General features: G+C 41.5%; 1 protein-coding gene across 1 annotated transcript in view; it reads left to right on the forward strand.

Moving 5' to 3' along the window:
• Nucleotides 1-19866, forward strand: part of AFF3 (ALF transcription elongation factor 3) — a 327140-nt gene that overhangs the window by 299491 nt on the left and 7783 nt on the right. The window contains exons 15-17 of the mRNA XM_061998729.1: nucleotides 12576-12639; nucleotides 15289-15425; nucleotides 17405-17476. Of these exons, the coding sequence (XP_061854713.1) occupies nucleotides 12576-12639; nucleotides 15289-15425; nucleotides 17405-17476 (273 nt within the window). The remainder of the gene's footprint in view (nucleotides 1-12575; nucleotides 12640-15288; nucleotides 15426-17404; nucleotides 17477-19866) is intronic.

Here is a 19866-nt window from a genome sequence, read left to right on the forward strand (position 1 = left end):
TGTGGCCAATTAGTAAAAGCAATCTAAAAAGCCAAATAAGATCAAACACAGAGTCAAATACATCTTAATTTGCCCTTAAAACCAGAAACAGTTAAATGCCTGTTGTGCTAACTAGACAAGGGAGCTTTTCATGTACTACGGCCATCATCCACAACCTGTATCTAGGAAACACCAGCAACATACCAGCTATACTAGACCTTGATTCGGAAATTACTGTGCAGAGAAGTCACTGAACGGTAGCAGATTAGATTGACTGCAAACATTAAATGTCAACACATTTGACTCACGTTAGAAGGGTCAAATGAAACATGGCAGCCAGTGTCTTTCAAATTTGTATAGTACCACAGCAAGGGATTTGATGAAATGCAATACAGTAAGTTTAAAATTACACAGTAATCCTAATGGCAGCATTTGTCCAAAATGTTGCCCATGAAATATTTCATCTCATAATCCATGAAGTTCTGAATTACTGTAATCCAGCCAGGGCTTTAAAGTCTTCATTTTAATCAGACTCTATAGTTTTTAAGAGACTAAATCCCTTCTATTTGATTTAAAACAACAACTAATTTTTTTGACCAATCAGTGTCCTTTTACTTTATTTTCAATTTATTTTCTCCAGATCATTGACAACAGCTGTCGCTAGCAATAAATTGGAACACAAGTAGGTCAATAAAAAGTGTATCTTGCTTGGCAGAGTGCTGTATACACATACATCCCAATATAAAAGTAAATGTAGCTAACAGTCTTCAAGAGGCAGGCAAAACCCTACTTCCCCTGGTTTACCATTGTTTACTGCCTGCTGTAAACATGCTCTGAGGTACCCAGCATGCCACAAGTGTAAGTGACCTCAATGCTGTTTCCAGTATTAATTCTTAACAAGATTTCTTGGGTTTTTGGCCATTTCTGACTCTATGAAGAGAACATTTTCAGGGCTACATAATGATGCTTCAAGTCAAATTCAGTCCTGCTGTAATTTGACTGAATGATAGAATTCCCAATAACTGTGTGCAGGAACCAAGTCTGTCATCTTTGAAGTGATAAGCACAAACATGCTGTGGGTGCCGAAGAGCACAGTCCTGCACCCTTCTTAAAATGCTTCATGTGTGGTATGAAACAGAGCAGAGCATACCCAGCTTCACAGTTTTCCTTATAGCTAAATCAGAACGTGCTCCTCAGGATTACTTTCTCATTTGCATTGTGGATTGCCCTTTCAAACTTGCATTGTGGTTTTTCTTCACTTATACTTATTTTCCTTTTTTTTTCTTGGCCTTATAGAAGCAAGACAGATTTATTTTTTAATTTGAATCTTGATGAATGTTTGTCCAGCCTTTATAAATTTAAGTGCTACACACACCCACCAGCTTTCCATTGTCCATGGGACACATTCTCTTGTGAGATAGCATTCCCCTGTGTGTTTGTCAACTAATAAACCATATACCCAGAAAAATACTCAGCTTTTGAAGGTGTTATACATAGAGCTCATAAAGAGCTCAAAATATAACTTCTTGGTGCATCTCTTTGTTGTGGCTTGAACCCCAAATCTCTCCTTTTCAATCTCCTCTTCCTCTTTCTTCTGCCTCAGAGGGAAAGGAAAAAGTGCTCTTGGGTTGTGACTCCCGTACATCTGGAAGTTGCCTCACTTTGCATTGCTCAAAATGCCTCCAGGACCCCTGGACTTCTGAAGTATTTAGAGGAACTTTTGTAATGCTGAGAACATTCTCAGAAGCATAATTAAGAAACAGAGCTTACCTCCTCTTTCTTCTCATCAGCAACCTGAAAAATGGTTGGTCAGACAGATCAACATCTACTGCCACTGGTTCCTCACAAATTCATACACTTACTTTGGATTGTTCACTGTTTCTTGACTTTGGGGGACTTCAAGACATCATCTGACCATCCCATTCTTCCTCTTTTTCCCTCTTTCTTATGGCACTGAATTTCTCCTATGTTCACTGCCCATGAGAAAATAGCATTAGACTATTAGACAGCAGATGCTGCCTCCCATGTTTAGATAATTAAGCTCCCTGTTCTCTGCAAGACCACCTACCCCCTTTCTTTTTAGGAGACTTTGTGAGAACTTGGTCTGGTGGGAAATAAATGCTTAATCAGCTCTAGCAGGAGATTTTCACTAAGTATTTATAGCCACCATTTTGTCATCAAAGAAAAGCCAGAGCCATGGACCTAATTTGAACTTACAAACTACATCCATGCCCCTCCTCTGTTTCTATGGGCAAGTAGTCCAGCACTACTTCTGTTTGTGTGATTAAACTGTCCCCACTCTCCAAATCAAAGAACATTTACTGCTTCCTGAGAACAGTCCCTGGACTGTGCTGTCCTCCAGCTGTGCCCAGGCATTTTCTGGGACCAAGCTCAAAACTATGCCAAGGAGAGCGTTAGCAATTAAACAGCACAGATGATTAAATGATCAAGCTGATATTCTCACCCTGCTTATTTCACCTGCACAGACACGGACAAGGAATGGTTTTATTGGGAGACTCAAATCTGAAATAGTTTCTTTAGGTAATTAGATAATTTTGCCATGCAGGAAAGAGAATTTGTTTGCATCAGTTGATTTTAATGTGCTTTTTTTTCTTACACTACAGCTTGACTAGAGAATATATTTTGTCCACAATTAATTATTACAGGGAGCAGGACAAGGGTCTTCTAAACAGGCTCAGCAAACTCTCCTCCAGGTCCCAGCAGCAGAGCTGAATCTCTCAGATACCACAGTGTCTCCCACCAGTCTCTCGTAGCCTTTCCTCTCTTCTGCAGCTGGTGAGCATTGAGCAGAGGCCTACAGCAGGTGATGGACACCTTCCAAACCTTCCCAGGCTTTGACTAGTTTAGGTCTCACACTGAATATGAGGAATTCTCATGTAACCTCCCACAGTGTTTACCATTCTGCTATACCTCTGGTTCTGGACAGAGCTTGTTTTCCTCAGGTTTGGTGGCAAAGATTGGTTTATTCTCAAAGAACTAAAAGTCCATTCCAGTGTAACTCAGGGTTTGTCTTCTGCTGGATCACAGAACAGTGTGGGTTTTTATCATCCTCAATGCCAAGATTCACAGCTGTCGTGTGTAGGAGACATTCTAATGCCTGTCTTTGGAGCTCAATTCCTAAGTCAGCTTTGCTATCCCTGTGTCAGTGGAAAATATCTTTACAAACATTTAAAATATGTGCTTCAGGTCTGTTTTCCACAATGGACTTCCCTTTTGGACTAGAAGGTTCACTGTAATGGCCCTAGGATGCAAAGGCTGTGGTCCCCCAAGGAAACCTGGAAGCTTTCCTGTAGATTCCTTCAACATATAAAAGATATTTTCATCTTCCAGTGATAACAAACCACACTAGCAAATAATCATAACTTACTTAGAGTAAAGGTAAGCTGTTAAAATGCATTTTTAGCCTTGGAGTACCCTGTTGATGTTGACAAGCAACAATGAGTCATGGGACTGAAGAGGAGTTGTGATGACTTAAATGCACATGAGAAATATGAATTCCCAAAATCCCTATCAGATGCTTTCCTCATCTTCTAGTGCCTGATTATGATTTCTTTCAAATCCTATGGTTTCTGTAGTTTCTTAGGCATTTCAGGAGAGGAGTCCTGGATCATTGTTGTTTCAGCTTCTTTCAGCATGGATACCTCATTCATTGACTCAAGTTTCACGTGTACTGTCACACAACAGTTTCACTCACACCTTAGCTTCTAACTCATCAGAACCAGGAACATCAGAGCTGGTTTCCAGGTAGACCCTCTCCCAGAAGGATCTTTCTGCCTTGGTTTTAAGCTGACTTTTGAGAATTCAAGGTGTGATGCCATAGTATTTTAAAACAATATGGATCTGGGCTGCTGTGATCCTGCCCTCTTCTTCTAGGTCTCACTGTGAAGGCTTTCACCCCATCTTCGACTGAACAGAACATCTATTCCGCATCTATTTAACATACATTGAAAGAGACACATCTGTAATTTATCTGAAAAGTTGTAATGCTTTCTCCCTCTGCTTTTCATACAGAGGCTCAAATCCCTATTGTTAATACTTCTTTCACTCCTCTGTCTTCACTTGTACACTTTGCCCTTTTATGTTTTAGTCTAGATATTGATTTCACATGGATATCTCTAAGTCATGAGTCTGGGTCATGCCCAGGAATTTGTAGTAGATTTTGACTCTTTATCGTGGTCTCTTATATTTCATGACATTGACGTGGTTAATTTGGAGGATTTTGCATTCTTGCCAAGATAGGAGTCCCTGATAATTTTTCTTTCTTCGTTTCACTTAAATTAGGGGCCAGGTTTTCATTTGGACTGCTATTTTTTGCAACAGTAACTCCCTCTCTAGGTATCTGTACTATTCATCTACTCATCTAATCTAAGCTATTGACCTTGTTATACTAAGCCCAACAAGATAATAATTGTGTAGTTGTATGATTGAGTAAATTCTTCTTACATTTGGCCTGACTCCAATCAGATCCTTTGTTCCTGTCTTTCTGAAATGCCTACAGCACTATCATTTAAATGGGTCACAAATACTCTCTCTGCCCTTTCCAATTGTATGCTCTTCCATTGAACTTCTCAGATCTGCTGGGTCCCATAACAGTGTACCCACCTTGTACAGTGCCACGGATTGTCACTCACCATGTGTGCCATGTGCCAGATGCAGCAGTACCATGTCTCATAAAACAGCATTCATTTTAAGTCGTGGAACAGGCGGAACACCATGATACATCAAGAGAGAACACTGTTTTGTATAGTAACAATTGCTCAGGTTTATCCTTTACTCCCAAGATGACCATCCTTCTCTGTGACTCAGAGTGTCAGACATGCTCCTGATATGTGTCTCAGTATGAAGCAGCAAATAAACGGAGCTGTATACATCTACCTTTCACTTTATGTGGTTCTCTTGCTCTTACAGGATTTTCTTTTCTTGGACAGAAAGTTCAGGGCCTACTGGCACAGCTTCAGAAGTGGACATGGGCTCACCCTGGCTATGTCAGTTTCTTCTGCTTTCTCAAGTTACTCGTTTTGCTGTTATACATCTTTCCAGCACACCCACCTTTTTTAAGTTGTGAAATCGATCCTATATTTAGAATTATGATTTAAGCTGCTTTTATTATGTGCAATTGTTGTACACTGAGGATGCACAAGCTTGATTTTTTTATAACACTTCAGCAGCTTTATCTCTGAAGGGTTTTAAAATATGCACTCGGCTATGTTTATGATATTTAATTGAACTTTTATTAGTTTTTTTTAATGTATCCTCATAAAGCACCATACTATGGTAAGAAATAATGTCCAAGTGGTAGATTATGCAAATGAAGCAGAAAATGCTATAGTTTAGTATTTTAGTATTTAGTATTTATATTATAAAGTATAAAAATTAGATGAAAAATGTAGCTTTGAATGCAGTTATAATTAAAATTGTATATTGGAGTCTAAGCTACACCATACTCTGTAAATACCAGTGGCTGCTCTGAGTTCCAAGGAGATTATGTTGCAGTAGATGCTGATAAATTACTGTATGTAGTAAGGCTTTTATTGATTCACTTTGTTTGATTCTCTTCCCCTTTTTTTACTGCATGAGTTTACATTTTTGCAATTATCTGCTGAATTGGAGTAAATTACACTCAGAGAAGGCAGCAAAAGACAAAGGTGGCAGAGATGCGCCGTAATGGCATAGAGCTAAATAGGATGAGGGAAATACACAGGCATTTCACCTGGGTAATGGTAATACCGCTCTTAGGAGCTCAACAGCCTGGAAATTCTGAAAGGCTGCTTCTGGAAGGAGAGTAATTACAATGCCCACAGGCATCTGGGCTCATGCTGGGATCCCTCGAAACATAACAAGCAATGGAAAGGCTGCCTTTCCTGCTGGCTTTTGAAGAGCTCCCAGAGAAAGTGGTGGCAAGGCGAGTGAGAGAAATTCTGGACAGTAGCGGATTGTTTGATAAATTTCATCCTGGATTCAGCCACAGCCATGCTACTGAGGCTGCCCTTGTCAAAGTCATAAATGGTTTGAATGCCATCGCTGAAAAGGAAGCCTGGCCTTGTTTGTACTATCAGATCTAGCCATGGGGGGGTTATTCTGCAAAAGGCTGGATTCTGTTGCAGTGCCTAGGTGACTGGCTAGTGTTGACTGAGAATGCGTTGAAATGGTTCCAGCGGTACTTGATTGCTTTCCCCAATCAACATACTAGGATAAATTCTCCTCGAGAGCAGCCAGCTTCACATAATGACACATGATCCCAGGGAGAATTCACCAGCGGCCTGACTTAGTTGGCACTGATGCTTTACGCTCTTTCTCTTGCTTTTCAGAGAGATATATGAGATGCATTAGAGCAGTGTATTAGAACTCCTTTTTGGCTTTGTTGAAGAGGACTATATTTCTAAAAGTACCAACAATCAGATATTCGGAAACAAAAGACTTTCTTGTGCAGTCAAGATTATTAATAGAGATAAAACACTTGTTTGTACCTGTTAATTTGAAGTCAGATGTCCTTTTTCTTTCTTTTTTCTTTCAAAAAGAAAGCTGAATTCTGTTTGTAAATCTGGAGTGACAGTGCTGACACCAATAGATACATACAGTTGTAAATAACTGAAGAGGAGAATCTGACTCAATTGTTGGAAAAGCAGAACTCACTGAAAAACTTTCTGTGGACTTCAGTTTACATTCATGACCAATAGGCCTAAAAAAGAGACTCCAGTGCTTCTTCTACTGCTCTCATCCACTCCTGTTCAACCAGCAATTTGGTACCGTTTTAGTCTTGTAGAAATTATCTCTGTTCTCTGGCTTCTCAGGCTGTAGCAAGGCTGTCATCTACAGAGAGATTGCAAACCTTAGACCAAAGATCTTTAAAAGTGGTTTAGCCACAGAACTTTCTGAATTTTACCAAGGGAAAAACAGATTTGCTTCTCCTCAAGATGCCTCTCATCAATAACATAGAGCATCTGAAATTAGCATCCAATGAGATTGCCTGCAAACTCTCCATTCTGAGATTATAGCCAGTGTAACTAAATAAGCCAAGCTGCAGAAAGTTTGGCTGAAACTTCACATGTGCAATAGACGTGGGTTCTCAGTCACTATAACTTGAGAGTCTGTAAAATCAGAATATGCTTAATAATCTTTTGTAAACTTCATAGATGTGAAATGTGTAGCATGCAAAAGAGCTATCCAGAGTGAATAATTTATGCATCAGTCTTCATATGTCCGTGTGCTGGGGTAACCTATTATATTCAAGGAGTCTATAGATGAAGGGTTTCTTCTGTTTATTTACTTCATGACATAATTTAAAGCAGTACACTGGATTTTAAAAAGACAAATTATTTTTATGTGTGGTGAGGACCTAAACAAAACTGAATTTGAAACCTTTCTCATTTAAAAAAACAGAAAATAGTTAAATCCAAGCACATCCCTATTTCATTACTAAAACAATACATGAAATGTATGCAGTGTACATAAACATACATTGTCTATAGGACATTTCAGCTTTCCATTTTCACCAAACACAAACATTAGTAATCTGAATAGGAAGTTTGTTAACATTCAGTGATTAATTGAAGAATAGTACTTCACAGATGACATAAAGAGATCAGAATTTGAGTTGGCATGTTTATTTTCACTATTGGAAAAGCTCTGTTTAAAAAATAGAACAAAACATGCCTATGCATTTTTTTTCCCGATGCATCTTAGTTTCTGTTATGCATCCCCCCATTTGTAAATCAATCTTGTATTTGTCCTATGGAAATACCTAACATTCTGTGGATGTTTAGCCCTGGCTGGGTGCCAGGTGCCCACCAAAGACATTCTATCACTCCATCGCCTAAACTGGACAGGGGAGAGAAATATAACAAAGGGCTTGCAGGCCAAGATAAGGACAGGGAGATCACTCAGCCGTTACCTCATGGGCAAAACAGACTCAACTTGGGGAGAAATGGTTTGATTTATTAATAATCAAAACTGAGTAGGGAAACGAGAAATAACAACTGAACCTTAAAACACCTCCACCCACCCCTCCTTCTTCCCAGGTTTCTACCTCCTCCCCTCCAGCAGGGCAGGGGATGGGAGATGGGGGTTACGGTCAATTGGACTTCCCCGCTGTTTCCTTTCAGGGAAAGGTCTCCTCACACTTCCCACTGCTACAGTGTGAGGTCCCTCCCACAGGAGACAATCCTCCATGAACTTCTCCAACATGAGTCTTGTCCACTGAGGAAACAGCCCTTCAGGAACAAAGTGCTCCAGCATGGGTCTCCCATGGGGTCACAAATCTTGACAGCAAACCTGGTCTGGCATAGGCTTCTCTCTCCATGAGTTCCCAGGTGCTGCCAGGAACTTGTTCCAGGATGAGCTTCCCACAGGGTCACAACCTCCCTCAGGCAACCACCCACTCCAGCATGGGGTCCTCCTGGGGCTGCAGGTGGATCTCTGCTCCCCCATGGCCTCCATGGCTGCAGGAGCAGGGCCTGCATCACCATGGGCTGCACCACAGGCTACAGGAAAATCTGTGCTCCAGTGCCTGGGCACCTCCTCCTTCGCCACTGACTCTGGTGTCTGCAAAGATTTTGTTCTCACATTCTCACTCTCTTTTGCTGCTGCTGCAGTTTAGCACCTTCTTCCCCTTCTGCAATATGTTAATCACAGAGGCATTACCTCCACTGCTAATTGTCTTGGTCTTTGTCAGCAGTGGGTCCATCTCAGATCCGACTGGCACTGGCCCTGTCAGATACAGGGGAGGCTTCTGGCAGCTTTTCACAGGAGCTTCCCCTGTAACTCCCTCGCTAGCAAAACCTGGCTACACAAACTCACTACATTCACATTGAGAATATATTTTTTCCTTTAAAATGGTCCTTTAAGTAGTTTCTTTTTTTATAATAGCCTCATCCAAAAAAAAAATTGGCTTAGTACAAATCCACGACTTTAGTTTTTGCACATTGCATTGTGGTTTAACATCCCATAGCAGGCCCCTCAAAGCAGGTTTCTTGATTCAGTAGTGTGCATGCCTTTTGCTAGTACCCTTATTGCTGATCATAACTTGGGAGAATACATTCTGCTACAAGATGAAAACTATTTTACAATTGACTTATAAATAAGTAGACCATAATTACATTGTGTTATCTCACTTTGTTTTTTCAGCCTCTTACCATGCTTTAAACAAGCAAATTAGGCTTATAGTGCTGGGTGAGATACAGGAGGATGTGTTGCAAAGGACACATTTTAATGACCTGAGTTTGACATGATTATGTAAAGGTTCATCACTTTGATAATTTCAGATTACTGAGACCCTGCTTTGTTGATTTGCTCCGTTTTGCTTTGCTTTTTGGAACTTCATAGCAAAGCATCTTACCTAGGTTATTGCACAAGACAAAGAGAGACAGGAGTTAACATTTAAGAGCACTTTCAATGTTTCTGAAAACAGTTATTTTACTATATCAAGCTAGCACTGTTTCAATGTCTAATATTTCAGAATTGACCAAGACTAAATCCAGATGGTTCGTATCATTAAGATAATGTTAGCATCTTGCTGGGCACGGGAAGTGTTTGCAGCTGCAGTAGATTATAAGATACTGGGGCACAAACTTGTCTTTTTTCCCCTTTCTGACCTACTGGGTAGAGTAAGCTGGGGAGAAGCTGTGTTTCTCTGTCAAGAGGCACTTACTGGTATCAGTTATGGATCTGAGCATGTTCTTACTGCTATCAGAAGAATTTTTTACTTATACATCCCACCGACTCCAGTTTTTAGATCTGTATCTTCTCTGACACAAAACATTGTTTTTAAACAAATGTGCTGAGAAATCCTTCTTTTAAAAATAAATAAATAAAAGGTTAGGAATGTGTACTGGTTTGAGCTGGGATCGTTTTTTTCATAGCAGCTTGTATGGTGGTATGTTTTGGATGTGTGATCAAAACAGCACTGGTAACACAAAGCTGTTTTAGCTATTGCTGAGCAGTGTCCACACAGCATCCTACACCATCCCACTAGTGAGTGGGCTGGGGGTGCATAAGGAGGTTGGAGGGGGCACAGATGGGACAGCTGACCCCAACTGACCCAAGGGATATCCCAGCCCATATGACATCATGTTCAGCACAAAAGCTGAAGGAATAAGAAGGAAGGGGATACTTTCAAGAGTGACAGTGTTTGTCTTCCCAAGTCACTGTTACACATGATAGAGCCCAGTTTTCCTGGAGATGGCTGAACACCTGCCTGACAACGGGAAACAGTGAATTAATACCTTGTTCTGCTTTGCTTTACCTATTAGTCTCTCTTTATCTCAATCCACAAGTTTTCACACTTTTACTCTTCTGATTCTCTCTGCCATCCTGCTGGAGGGAAATAAGGAAGTGGCTGCACGGGGCTGAGTTGCCTGCCAGAGTTGACCTACAATAGATTGTTGAGTGGCAATAATACCATATCATTTATAACACCAAACACTTGAACAGTAAAAACATCATAATTCATACTCTGACTACTCAGGAATGTCTCAATGTTTGTTAGATAAGGGCAAAGGGATGACATTCTAACCAATACTAAAAAAAAAAAACATTTTGCAAGGCAAAACTCCCTTCTCTGAGAGAGATGAGGACATAGCAGTAACCACATTATAAGCTGAGAAGAACCAGAATGTGTCTTAGCTGAGTAGAAAAAGAAGATAGCCATCTTCCACATATATGAGACTGAAAAATCTGCAAGGTCTACAAATGTGAAGATTCTTATGTGAGGCAATAACTGAAGATACAAGGTGTCATGGGTTTGTGTGGAGCCATTTCTGGTAAGGGGGAAGGGGCTGCAGAGTTGCTCAAAACCTCCCTGTCTCTGAGTCAGACCCACTTCTTGGGCTGAGTCAATTGGGCACCTCCACGATCACTTCTTAAGAAGAAGAAGCCAGAAGAGGAAGGTTCTTCCTGTTCCTTCTTGCTGTCCTTGCTTCATTCTTTTCCGGCTGGCAGTGGTGCAAGGAGTTGGAAGAGAGAAATAAGTGACCATGCGGACCCCAAGGTCAGTGAGGGAAGAGAGGAGGAGGTGTGCTGGAGCAGAGACTTCCATGCGTCCTGTGGAGAGAAGTGGTGAAGCAGACATTCATTTGCAGGTCATAAAAGACCCCGTGTCAGGGGTAGTGCCTATGCCCAGAGGAGGCCATGGTCCTGTGTGAGGGATCCTCAGCAGATGAATTCGTCAAGGACTGTGTCCCATGTGAGGGACTCCATATTGAAGCAGGGGAAGAGTGTAAGGAGTCGTCCTCCTCTGAGGAGAAAGAAGTGGCAGAGCCCATCTGTAGAGACTGACCACATCCCCATTCCCTGCCCCCTCCCCAAGCTGTTGAGGAGGGAGGAGGTAGAGATATTGGAAGCAGTGAGCTGGGCCCGGGAAGAAAGGAGGGATGGGAGAGGGAGATCTTAAAGTGCTGGTTGTAATTTTCTCAGTCATCCTACTCCCTTTTTTGCTTTTTGTTCTGCTTCTTATGGGTAGTAGAATAAACTTTCCTACTTTCCTCTCTAAGTCTAGTAGTGGAGTCTGTTTTGCCATAATTGGCAGTGAGCCCTCCCTGCCCTTGTCTCAATCCACAACATCCTTGGTTATCTTCTTTCCTCCCATCTCACTGGGGCCTCCACCGTCCTAAGGAGGGTGGGGGTGAATGGGGGGCACCAAGCGAGAGACTGTCATGGTGCTTCTTTGCTGGCTGGGCCAAACCACGACACAAGTTTATGGCCTGAAATGAAGTGACAAACAGTTATTCTTCCACAATGACTAAGAAAAGTGTAATAGGGAGATCTTGTAAGAGGAGATGAAGAAACTTGTTTCAGCCATGAGGAGCTCACTGAGGTAGTGACCAGACATTGCCAAGGAGTCTTTCATTTGTGTTTTCAGTTTGAATGGAAGTCTCGATCAGAAACAAACTTGTGAATTTTAGCACAGAGACAGCAGTTGGATTTGTGCCCTGCAGTCAGTAGGTCAAGTAGGTTAAGGAAGGAATGGAGTCCCTGAGGTCTGTTTGAGGAAAAAAATCAGTGGAGAAATTGGCACAAGTGGTGCCAGTGGAATTGCAGCAGACAGCCCACTCAGAGATAACTCCAGGCAGCAAAAGTAAACAGCACTCTTAGCATGCCTACAGATAAGAGGGTAGTTGTGGAGGCAAACAGGTTCAATGTGTGTTTTCAAAGTGGAGAGATTAAACACACGCTTATTTTGAGAGGAGAGAGAAGCCAAGGCAAGTGACAATGCACAACAAGAGCCAGGGAGAGGACAAGATAGAATAATTTGTTAGACTTAGTGCTTTATCCACTTTGCAGATCAAAACCACACTAATTTGGGAAGTGGTTTATATATCCATTAAGAAAGTGTTTTACTAGTTTGGTTTTTTTGCTTTTTGCGTTGTATCACTGACTTCTAAAGAATGACAACAGTCATAAGTGCTGTTGTCTCCATAGGCAACAATTCAGAAATAGAAGATGCATGGTTACATGATAAGTGTATTTTCTTCATAAAAAAATGTTCACAAATCAGGTTTAAAATAAGAGGAAAAAAAATAACCTTAAAATATTCTGCGCTTCAGAAAATAATAAAGTGTCTTCTTATTTTCCCCTGGTAGGCCACGCAATGCAGATTACTTTATGCAGGAAGCTAAACGGAAGAAGCATAAAGCAGATGCAATGGTGAGAAAATTTTCTTTCCAGTTATGTTGCTCCAAATTATTTTTGTAATGCAGTTTCTTCATCAGTGCAGTATTGCTGGGGTAATTATAAAATCTATTAGAAGGATGGCTGGGCTTGTTAAATTAAGAAATGTTTATATAATCAAATGTTCATAGCCCAATAAACTATGACTTAACAAATAATGACTTACTGAGATAAGGGCCTGGATAAATAAAAATTTCCATTTATTCCTTTGCTTTAATTATTAACTATAGTCATAGAGGCCATGTAAGAGATCCACATACCTATCTTCTCAGTTTAACTAGCTGGCTAGGTCCTATAATTGTATCTCCAAATTTGGTTTGATGGCTGAGGTATTTCTACTTTTTCTAAAGAAGTTTGGCTCTTTAATATGAAAAGAATCCTGGTTCCATGGTAGACATTTCCCAACGTAATAAGAAGCACTCAAAGAACCTGTGTAACCCCAGAGGAGTGTCTTGAACTCAAAGGACTGTTGCAACAAGCAGATTCTTGGCTCTGGTTTTGACCTGTCTAAAAATGTATCGGGGAGGAAAAAGAGGAATCTTAGGTTATATGGAGCACTATAAGAGATGCTTGTCTTTCCAGTCAGGTGAGCGATGCAACAAAGTACACAGTACTCCAGGGAAGCTCCACTTGGCTGTCTCTCAGGCTTTCTCTAAGGATACTCTGTCCAGCACTATGAGTAAGCTAGCACAGCTTTGAAAACATTAGGCCTCTGGGATGGCAGATGCAATATATGGGATGGGACTCTGCATTAATATGGCCATCTTGTAGGTGGGAGTAGCTGCAGTCCTGCCTTGCTCTGTCAAACACTTTGCTATCACAGCAGTAGAAAAGGATAAAGGTAGCCCAGAGCCTCTGTTTCTCCACCTCTTTTTCTCAGCAGTGCAGAATCTAAAAAGGACAACTAAGCAGAAGCAGACCCTTAATTTAGGGCACTAACACTGAGGTTTACACTCTGCCTGTGTTTATTAGGACAAATTTCCATGGTTCATTCGGTTCCGTATTACTCAAAAGTGAGTCTTAAATCAGAAAATGTTGCAGAGAAGTAAAAATGGTGCATTTTAGTGTGTTGCTTTAAACAGAATGGAAAAGAGCACTTAATATGCAAAGGAAATTCTTAACCTGAAGAGAAATGTTTTTATAGTAGAGTCCCAGAAACTGGAGGTGCAAGCATTATTCTCTGCTCTGACACAAGTTTTTTTTGCATGAAAGTCACTTAGGCAATAGCCTGTCATCAGTATTAGGTGATTGAAATATCCTTCACGTTCAGCTTCCCTACATAGTGAACCAGCACCCTACTTACATCTTGTGCATCCCCCTTTGCACGTATGTCCTCTCCCTCCTTGACTGTGTAGGATTCCTGGAGGAGTTGCCATTTTGCCAAGGTGCTTCCTTTGAATCACCTTGCTGGGCTCCATACCTCCTCCTTTGGCACTGCAATATATAACATAGACACTTAGAGTGAGCAGCCTGGAAATTACTCTGAGTCTGTCCACTCCTTAGTCCCCCATCTGTGAAACTGGGATAATAGCACTTCCACCAGCACAGGAGCACCGGGGAGAGAAATATCATAAAAAGTTTGTGAAGTTCTCCGGTATGATCGCAATGGGAGTCATATAAGAACCTAAAATAGATTGAAGCCAGTGTGCCATTCCAAAGTTACTATTTAAAATCTTTATCCCTTGGAAAAGAATAAGGTCCATTAACCTTTCACTGTGTGCATCAGATTTCAACCAAATGCATCCAGTCTGTTAATGGGCTTTATGTACCACAGGAGTTCTGAATGAAGGAAAGAGAAGTCAGGACAGAGAGGTATTAGTATGATCCATCTCTATCCACATCAAAAATGAAATTCTGAGAGCAGATAAGTGTTAGGTAAGTGTGAACATATGAACACTATGCACGTTTGCATATACACTGTCATCAAGGACATATACACACACACACACATAGATATATATATATATACACACACATAGTCAAAGAAGCACTGAAAATAGGAGAAGAAATGGGGAAAGAAGACAAGGAAAGAGTATGAGAGGCAGCGGAGGGAGCAGAGCAGACCCTGCTTTTGCTATAGAAAGCAAATTCCTGACAGGAGGAGAGCATGGTCAAGCAGTGCTGAAAACGATGGGATAAAGACGAACTGAGAAGCATTATGAGCCTTTCAATAGGTTAGTAGGCCAAGTAGTTAATTCTCATTCTCTTAATTCAAGACAATCATTACCTTTCTTTGTTGAAAAATACTATGTTTGCAAAGAATTTGTGTGAAACCCTTTTTAATGAAAGCTGTACAAAAAGTATGATGTAGCATTTCCAGCATTGGAAGAGCTTTGACAAACATTTGTCAGGAATGTCCTAGGCAGAGCTGATCCTTCTTTGGATGCAAAAGTGTGGACTAAATAACATCTCATAGGCTTTTTCAGTTCTGCTTTCTGTATCATTACGATTCTCAGTGATGCATAGAGTTTGATGGGTTTTTAGCTTTCTCGTAGGAAAAATTGTGAATCTGAAGATACACCAACTTGTGTCGAATTTACAATTGATGTTGAGAAAATCCCATCAAATATAACTATATCTTGATGATTACGCTATTTCTCTGTGTCCCTATTTTTCTCCCTCTAGGTGGAAAAGTTTGGAAAGGCACTGAATTATGCAGAAGCAGCACTATCGTTTATTGAGTGTGGAAATGCAATGGAACAAGGCCCAATGGAATCTAAGTCACCTTATACAATGTATTCAGAAACAGTTGAACTCATCAGGTAGGAAGGGAGGAGATGACCTCAGGGGCTGCTCTGTGCAAATACGCTCATCTATGTTACTGTGGAATTCCCTAGATACAGTAAAATGGGAGAAGTCCTCCCAAGTGCCTGGTCAATCACATGCAATGTGTATGTATTATCTGTGATTTCTATGGAAATTCAATCAGGAAACTGTATGGCACGAAAAGAAAACCCAAAAGCAAAAATCTTTTTGTATTACTTGAGTTGCAAATTACTTGAAGAGTTTCATAAGTCCCATGCTACTCAAAAGAGTAAAAATGATACATAACACAAAAATATGCTCATGGAGAATAGGATCATAGGATCACAGAAGAGGTAGTTTGCAAAATGTTGCTATGTGTTTAAGACTGCAGGTAGAAAAATGGACACTCAAGTTCCATTTGGTGTATATGCTCCTACTCTAGGACTTCAGTGGAGTCTCAAAAGCAGTCCAGCTCACTCTAAAGCTACTCCTGCCTTTAGTTACCTTCATGGCCCTCCAAAAAGGACAATCTGGGATTCAGTCCTGCCCCCAGTACCCGTGAAGAAAGTTTGTAGCTGAAGTCCTTTTCTCTATTACAATTGATACTAATAGCTAACACTGTAGAGAGTGTTGGTAGAGGAAACAAAGGTCAAAACCATGCCAGCAGCTGAGTGACAAGAGAGCGGGTCCAGCCACGCTGGCACTGACCATGCTGCACTGTTCCTCGGGACAGTGAACAATACAGCTCTCACCAGGGCGAAGTTCAATAGGAAGTAAATCAATTTTTAATCATATTCATAATGAAGGAAAGCTTCTAAAATGATTGCACCTTTTTGGGTCTAGTGTTGATGTGAAGATTTTCTCACATGTTAACAATTCTGTTGGCGTTTCATTCCACTTAGGGCTGGCTTCTCATGCATTTCAGTGGCTTGAGGCTAGCTTTCTAACAGGAAGGATATTGAACACAATCAAATATATTTTTTTTTCAGTAAGAGAATGGTAGATCCCATTTCTGCAATTGGGTAGAATCCCATTTATTCCTAACTTTTTTTCTTTTTTCCCCAAAAGGCAGAAAGCTCCTTCTTTGTCTCATGACAGTAAATACATGGTCCTGGAAATGAATTTTGCTTGCAGATCCGTAGCTTTCAATAACACATGTAGCTATGGTTGTGTGTTAGTGTGAATTGCTGTTGATCTCACTCGCTGCAGCTCAGAAAAAAATAAGTGGTTTGCTAGGTATGCCTGTTGAAACACAATGTTCATACCGAATCTTTGCACAGATATCAGCAATAAAGTTTGAAAGCAAAGCTAAGAAAAACCACAAGCTGCTAATTATGGGGAAGAGGTATTTTTCTGGAAGCGAGCCCAGAAGTGCCGCGTGTTGTCCTCACCTTGTCCATTGTTCAGGTATTCAGCTGGAAGCTGAGATTTCCAGAAACTAATTTGTGATTGCATAGCACATACGCTCTTGAAACAGCAGTGCTACCTCTGTGGATGTTTAATATTTATAGAATTTGAATGTAATGTCATATGAACAAAAATAGCTCTAAGCCACATGTTCTCCCTCTGCTGTGCTCTGCTTGGAGGAGTGAATCTGGGTAGACACGCTCAGAACTGGCAGGGTGAGGGCAGCACCAGCTTCAAGGCAGGCTGTCAGCCTTCAAACGTTATGAAAACCTTTCTGCGTGAACTCTGTGTAACTGGGTCCCTGCAGCAGTGGAGGTTATTTCGGTAGGACAGCATCACCTCACCAGCCAGGCTCCCCTCTGGCCTGACGGATGTTCGAGGGAGTTACTGCTGTTTAAAGAGTGCAGGGAGGCACTGCTAACTGCAAAATTGCTCTGAAATGCAACCATGAAAAGCACATGTGTGTCTGGTAACTTGAGCAAATATGTATAAGGGGGCAGATGGAGCAACGTCGGACAGCTTAGCTCTCTGATCAGTCATATAAAGCTGTCTCAGTTAACTCACATGGGCTTTTTTCCTTTTGCTGAAGGTATGCAGTGAGACTAAAAACCCACTCAGGCCCCAACGCCACACCAGAAGACAAACAGCTGGCAGCATTATGGTTAGTAGACCAAGATTTCCTCAAAAGGCTCCTTTTCTGCAGCGAGACAGTTCTTGAAAATCAGATGCTGGACGTAGCCAGATAGCATTATGTTGCTTATTGAAATTAAGAGAATACTTTCTGCTCTGGGAAGGTCCAGTCCTTGTATCACTGCACCAGGTCTGCATTCTGTCTCTGTAAATAAGCAATTCATACTTATTGACCATGACAGGTCAGCTATGGTACGTCAGCGTAATTAATTTTTAAATGCCTGATGGTTTGTTGTTTTTATGAGTGATGTACTTTTGTACCAATAGCTCGGTAGTTTCTTTGGCGGCTGACATTTTAGGCTCAATAATCATAAATTCCATTTACATTATATGAAGGGAGATGCAGTGATGGTGATAATTAAGGCCCTTGGATTACCTTCTAAATTGAGATTTCCAGATATATATATATATATGCACGCACCTTAGATTCTATAGGGCGGTTGCTGATTGCCAGTAAAATACTAAAATGCTATTAAAATCAAATTTTAATTTAATATCTATGTAGTTAATACATAAAATACCTATTACATGGTTACTGATTCTCAGTAAGTGGACATTTACAATCAGCAAGTGTGTTTTTAACATCTATTAACCATCTGTTAAAAAACCAAATTAAATGCATCTCTGGCCTCTATAAATAAGGAGTCCTAATTAATCATTTGTATCCAAAAAAAAAAGAACAAAATATTCAGAGATGCAATTTTCTCCTCTATTTTAAATGCCCTTTCTTTGTCACCAATTCCCTGTGCCGTTGTGGGGAGGAGGGAGCACAGAATGGGTTTGTGGCAATTGCTTTAAAAACGTTTAGGTGGGAAAATGATTAAAGAACGGTTATAATTTCTCTTTTTGAAAAGGGGAAAAAAAAAAAAAGCAAGCCATATTAGGAAGGGTTGCTCAGAGAACCGCCGGAGCGCTTCGGTGGAAGCGCATCCAAATTCACCCAGCCGCTGCATCTGTTTCAGCGGAAAGGTCAGGGCGAGGGAAAGCAGACGGTGCCTTCTCTGGGCGATGAATAGCAATCCTAACTCACCGTCTGCCAGCCAGCAGATGAGCTGACACCATTTGCATATGTGCCGTACCTGTGAAGGTGACAGAGGGAGAGTTATGGTGGCTGCGAGGCCACCGCATCCCCTGGCTGCTCCCCGCGCCCGGCGGGCAGGTTGCCAGCCAGCCGGCGCGCCCGGCTCCGCTTCTCCTGGGGAGAGACTGTCCTCCAGCGGCCAAAGGCAGAAATTCACCTGCTGCTGGAAGGACGGGAGGCAAACAGCCGGAGAAACCCTGCCTCGGCCGCGTTGATGGTTTTCAAGAGCGATTTCGCTGCATGTTGGAGGGCTTCGCTGAGGTTTGGGCAGCTCCCGGGCGCGGGGAGACGGGGAGAGCTCTGGGCGTCCAAACTCCAGCCGCCTTCTGATGCTTCGCCTTGGCTCCAACACTAAATATTGTTTTGTAAAATAAGGCCTTTGCTACCAAAGGAAAAGCAAAACATACCAGATTTTCTTTTTGCTGTGAGAGCTCTGTTACTGAGAGGCAATTCCACACTTGCTGATCAAAAACCTTCCTTGGAAAAGATGGTGGAGAGCCTTGATCCAGAAAACGGTCTGATGCACACAGAGCCAATGGCAAAGAAAAGAGTTGGTGTGTCCTGAATGCTGATTATCAGCTGCCGTGATGTATAATTCTAGTTAAAAGCTATTGCTCTCATTTAATTACATACCATTAAAGGTGTGTGGCACTCTGCACACTAACGAGGAGCACGAGGGTAGACAGTTCCAGTACAGTCCATTGAGTTTTTCAGCCCACTGCTGGTTTCCTCTGAGGAACCAGTTGGGCAGGTGGCCTAGGAATAGCCTCCAGGCTCCAACATTGTCTCCAGTCTGGTTTCCCACAAAGAAGCCTGAGAAATCTGGGCTGGTCCAACATTTCCCTGTTTTCCAGCTAGCTACGGCTGCTGGATGTGCACAAAATATACCCCTTATAACTCTAGTTTGTTATACAGGCTCCAGGCTGCTGTAATAAAGGCCATGGGTAAGATGCTTCCAAAGGCTGCCTTCGCACTTACAAAAAGAAATACCCTAATATGCCTATCCCAGGTTCTAGGCCTGTAATGATCTTTTAAAGGGAGAGGTCTTTGGTCAATCCTGGAGACTCCATGTCTGTGTCAAGGCTTGGAGACTCAAACCTGCAAACCCTTCTGAGCAGGGTTTGTTTGGTACCTCACCAGTAGCATTTGCAGGTGTGAGCTGTCCTGGCCATTAACACCCAACCTTGCTCACAAATCCATGGCAAAGTGTGAAGTACTGTAAATAAATGGTGATAAAAAACATAAGCAAGGTGCTGTCAGCCTTCCTCTCTGTGTCAGTT

This window comes from Colius striatus, chromosome 1 (genome assembly GCF_028858725.1).
Source record: "Colius striatus isolate bColStr4 chromosome 1, bColStr4.1.hap1, whole genome shotgun sequence".
Classification (NCBI taxonomy): domain Eukaryota; kingdom Metazoa; phylum Chordata; class Aves; order Coliiformes; family Coliidae; genus Colius; species Colius striatus.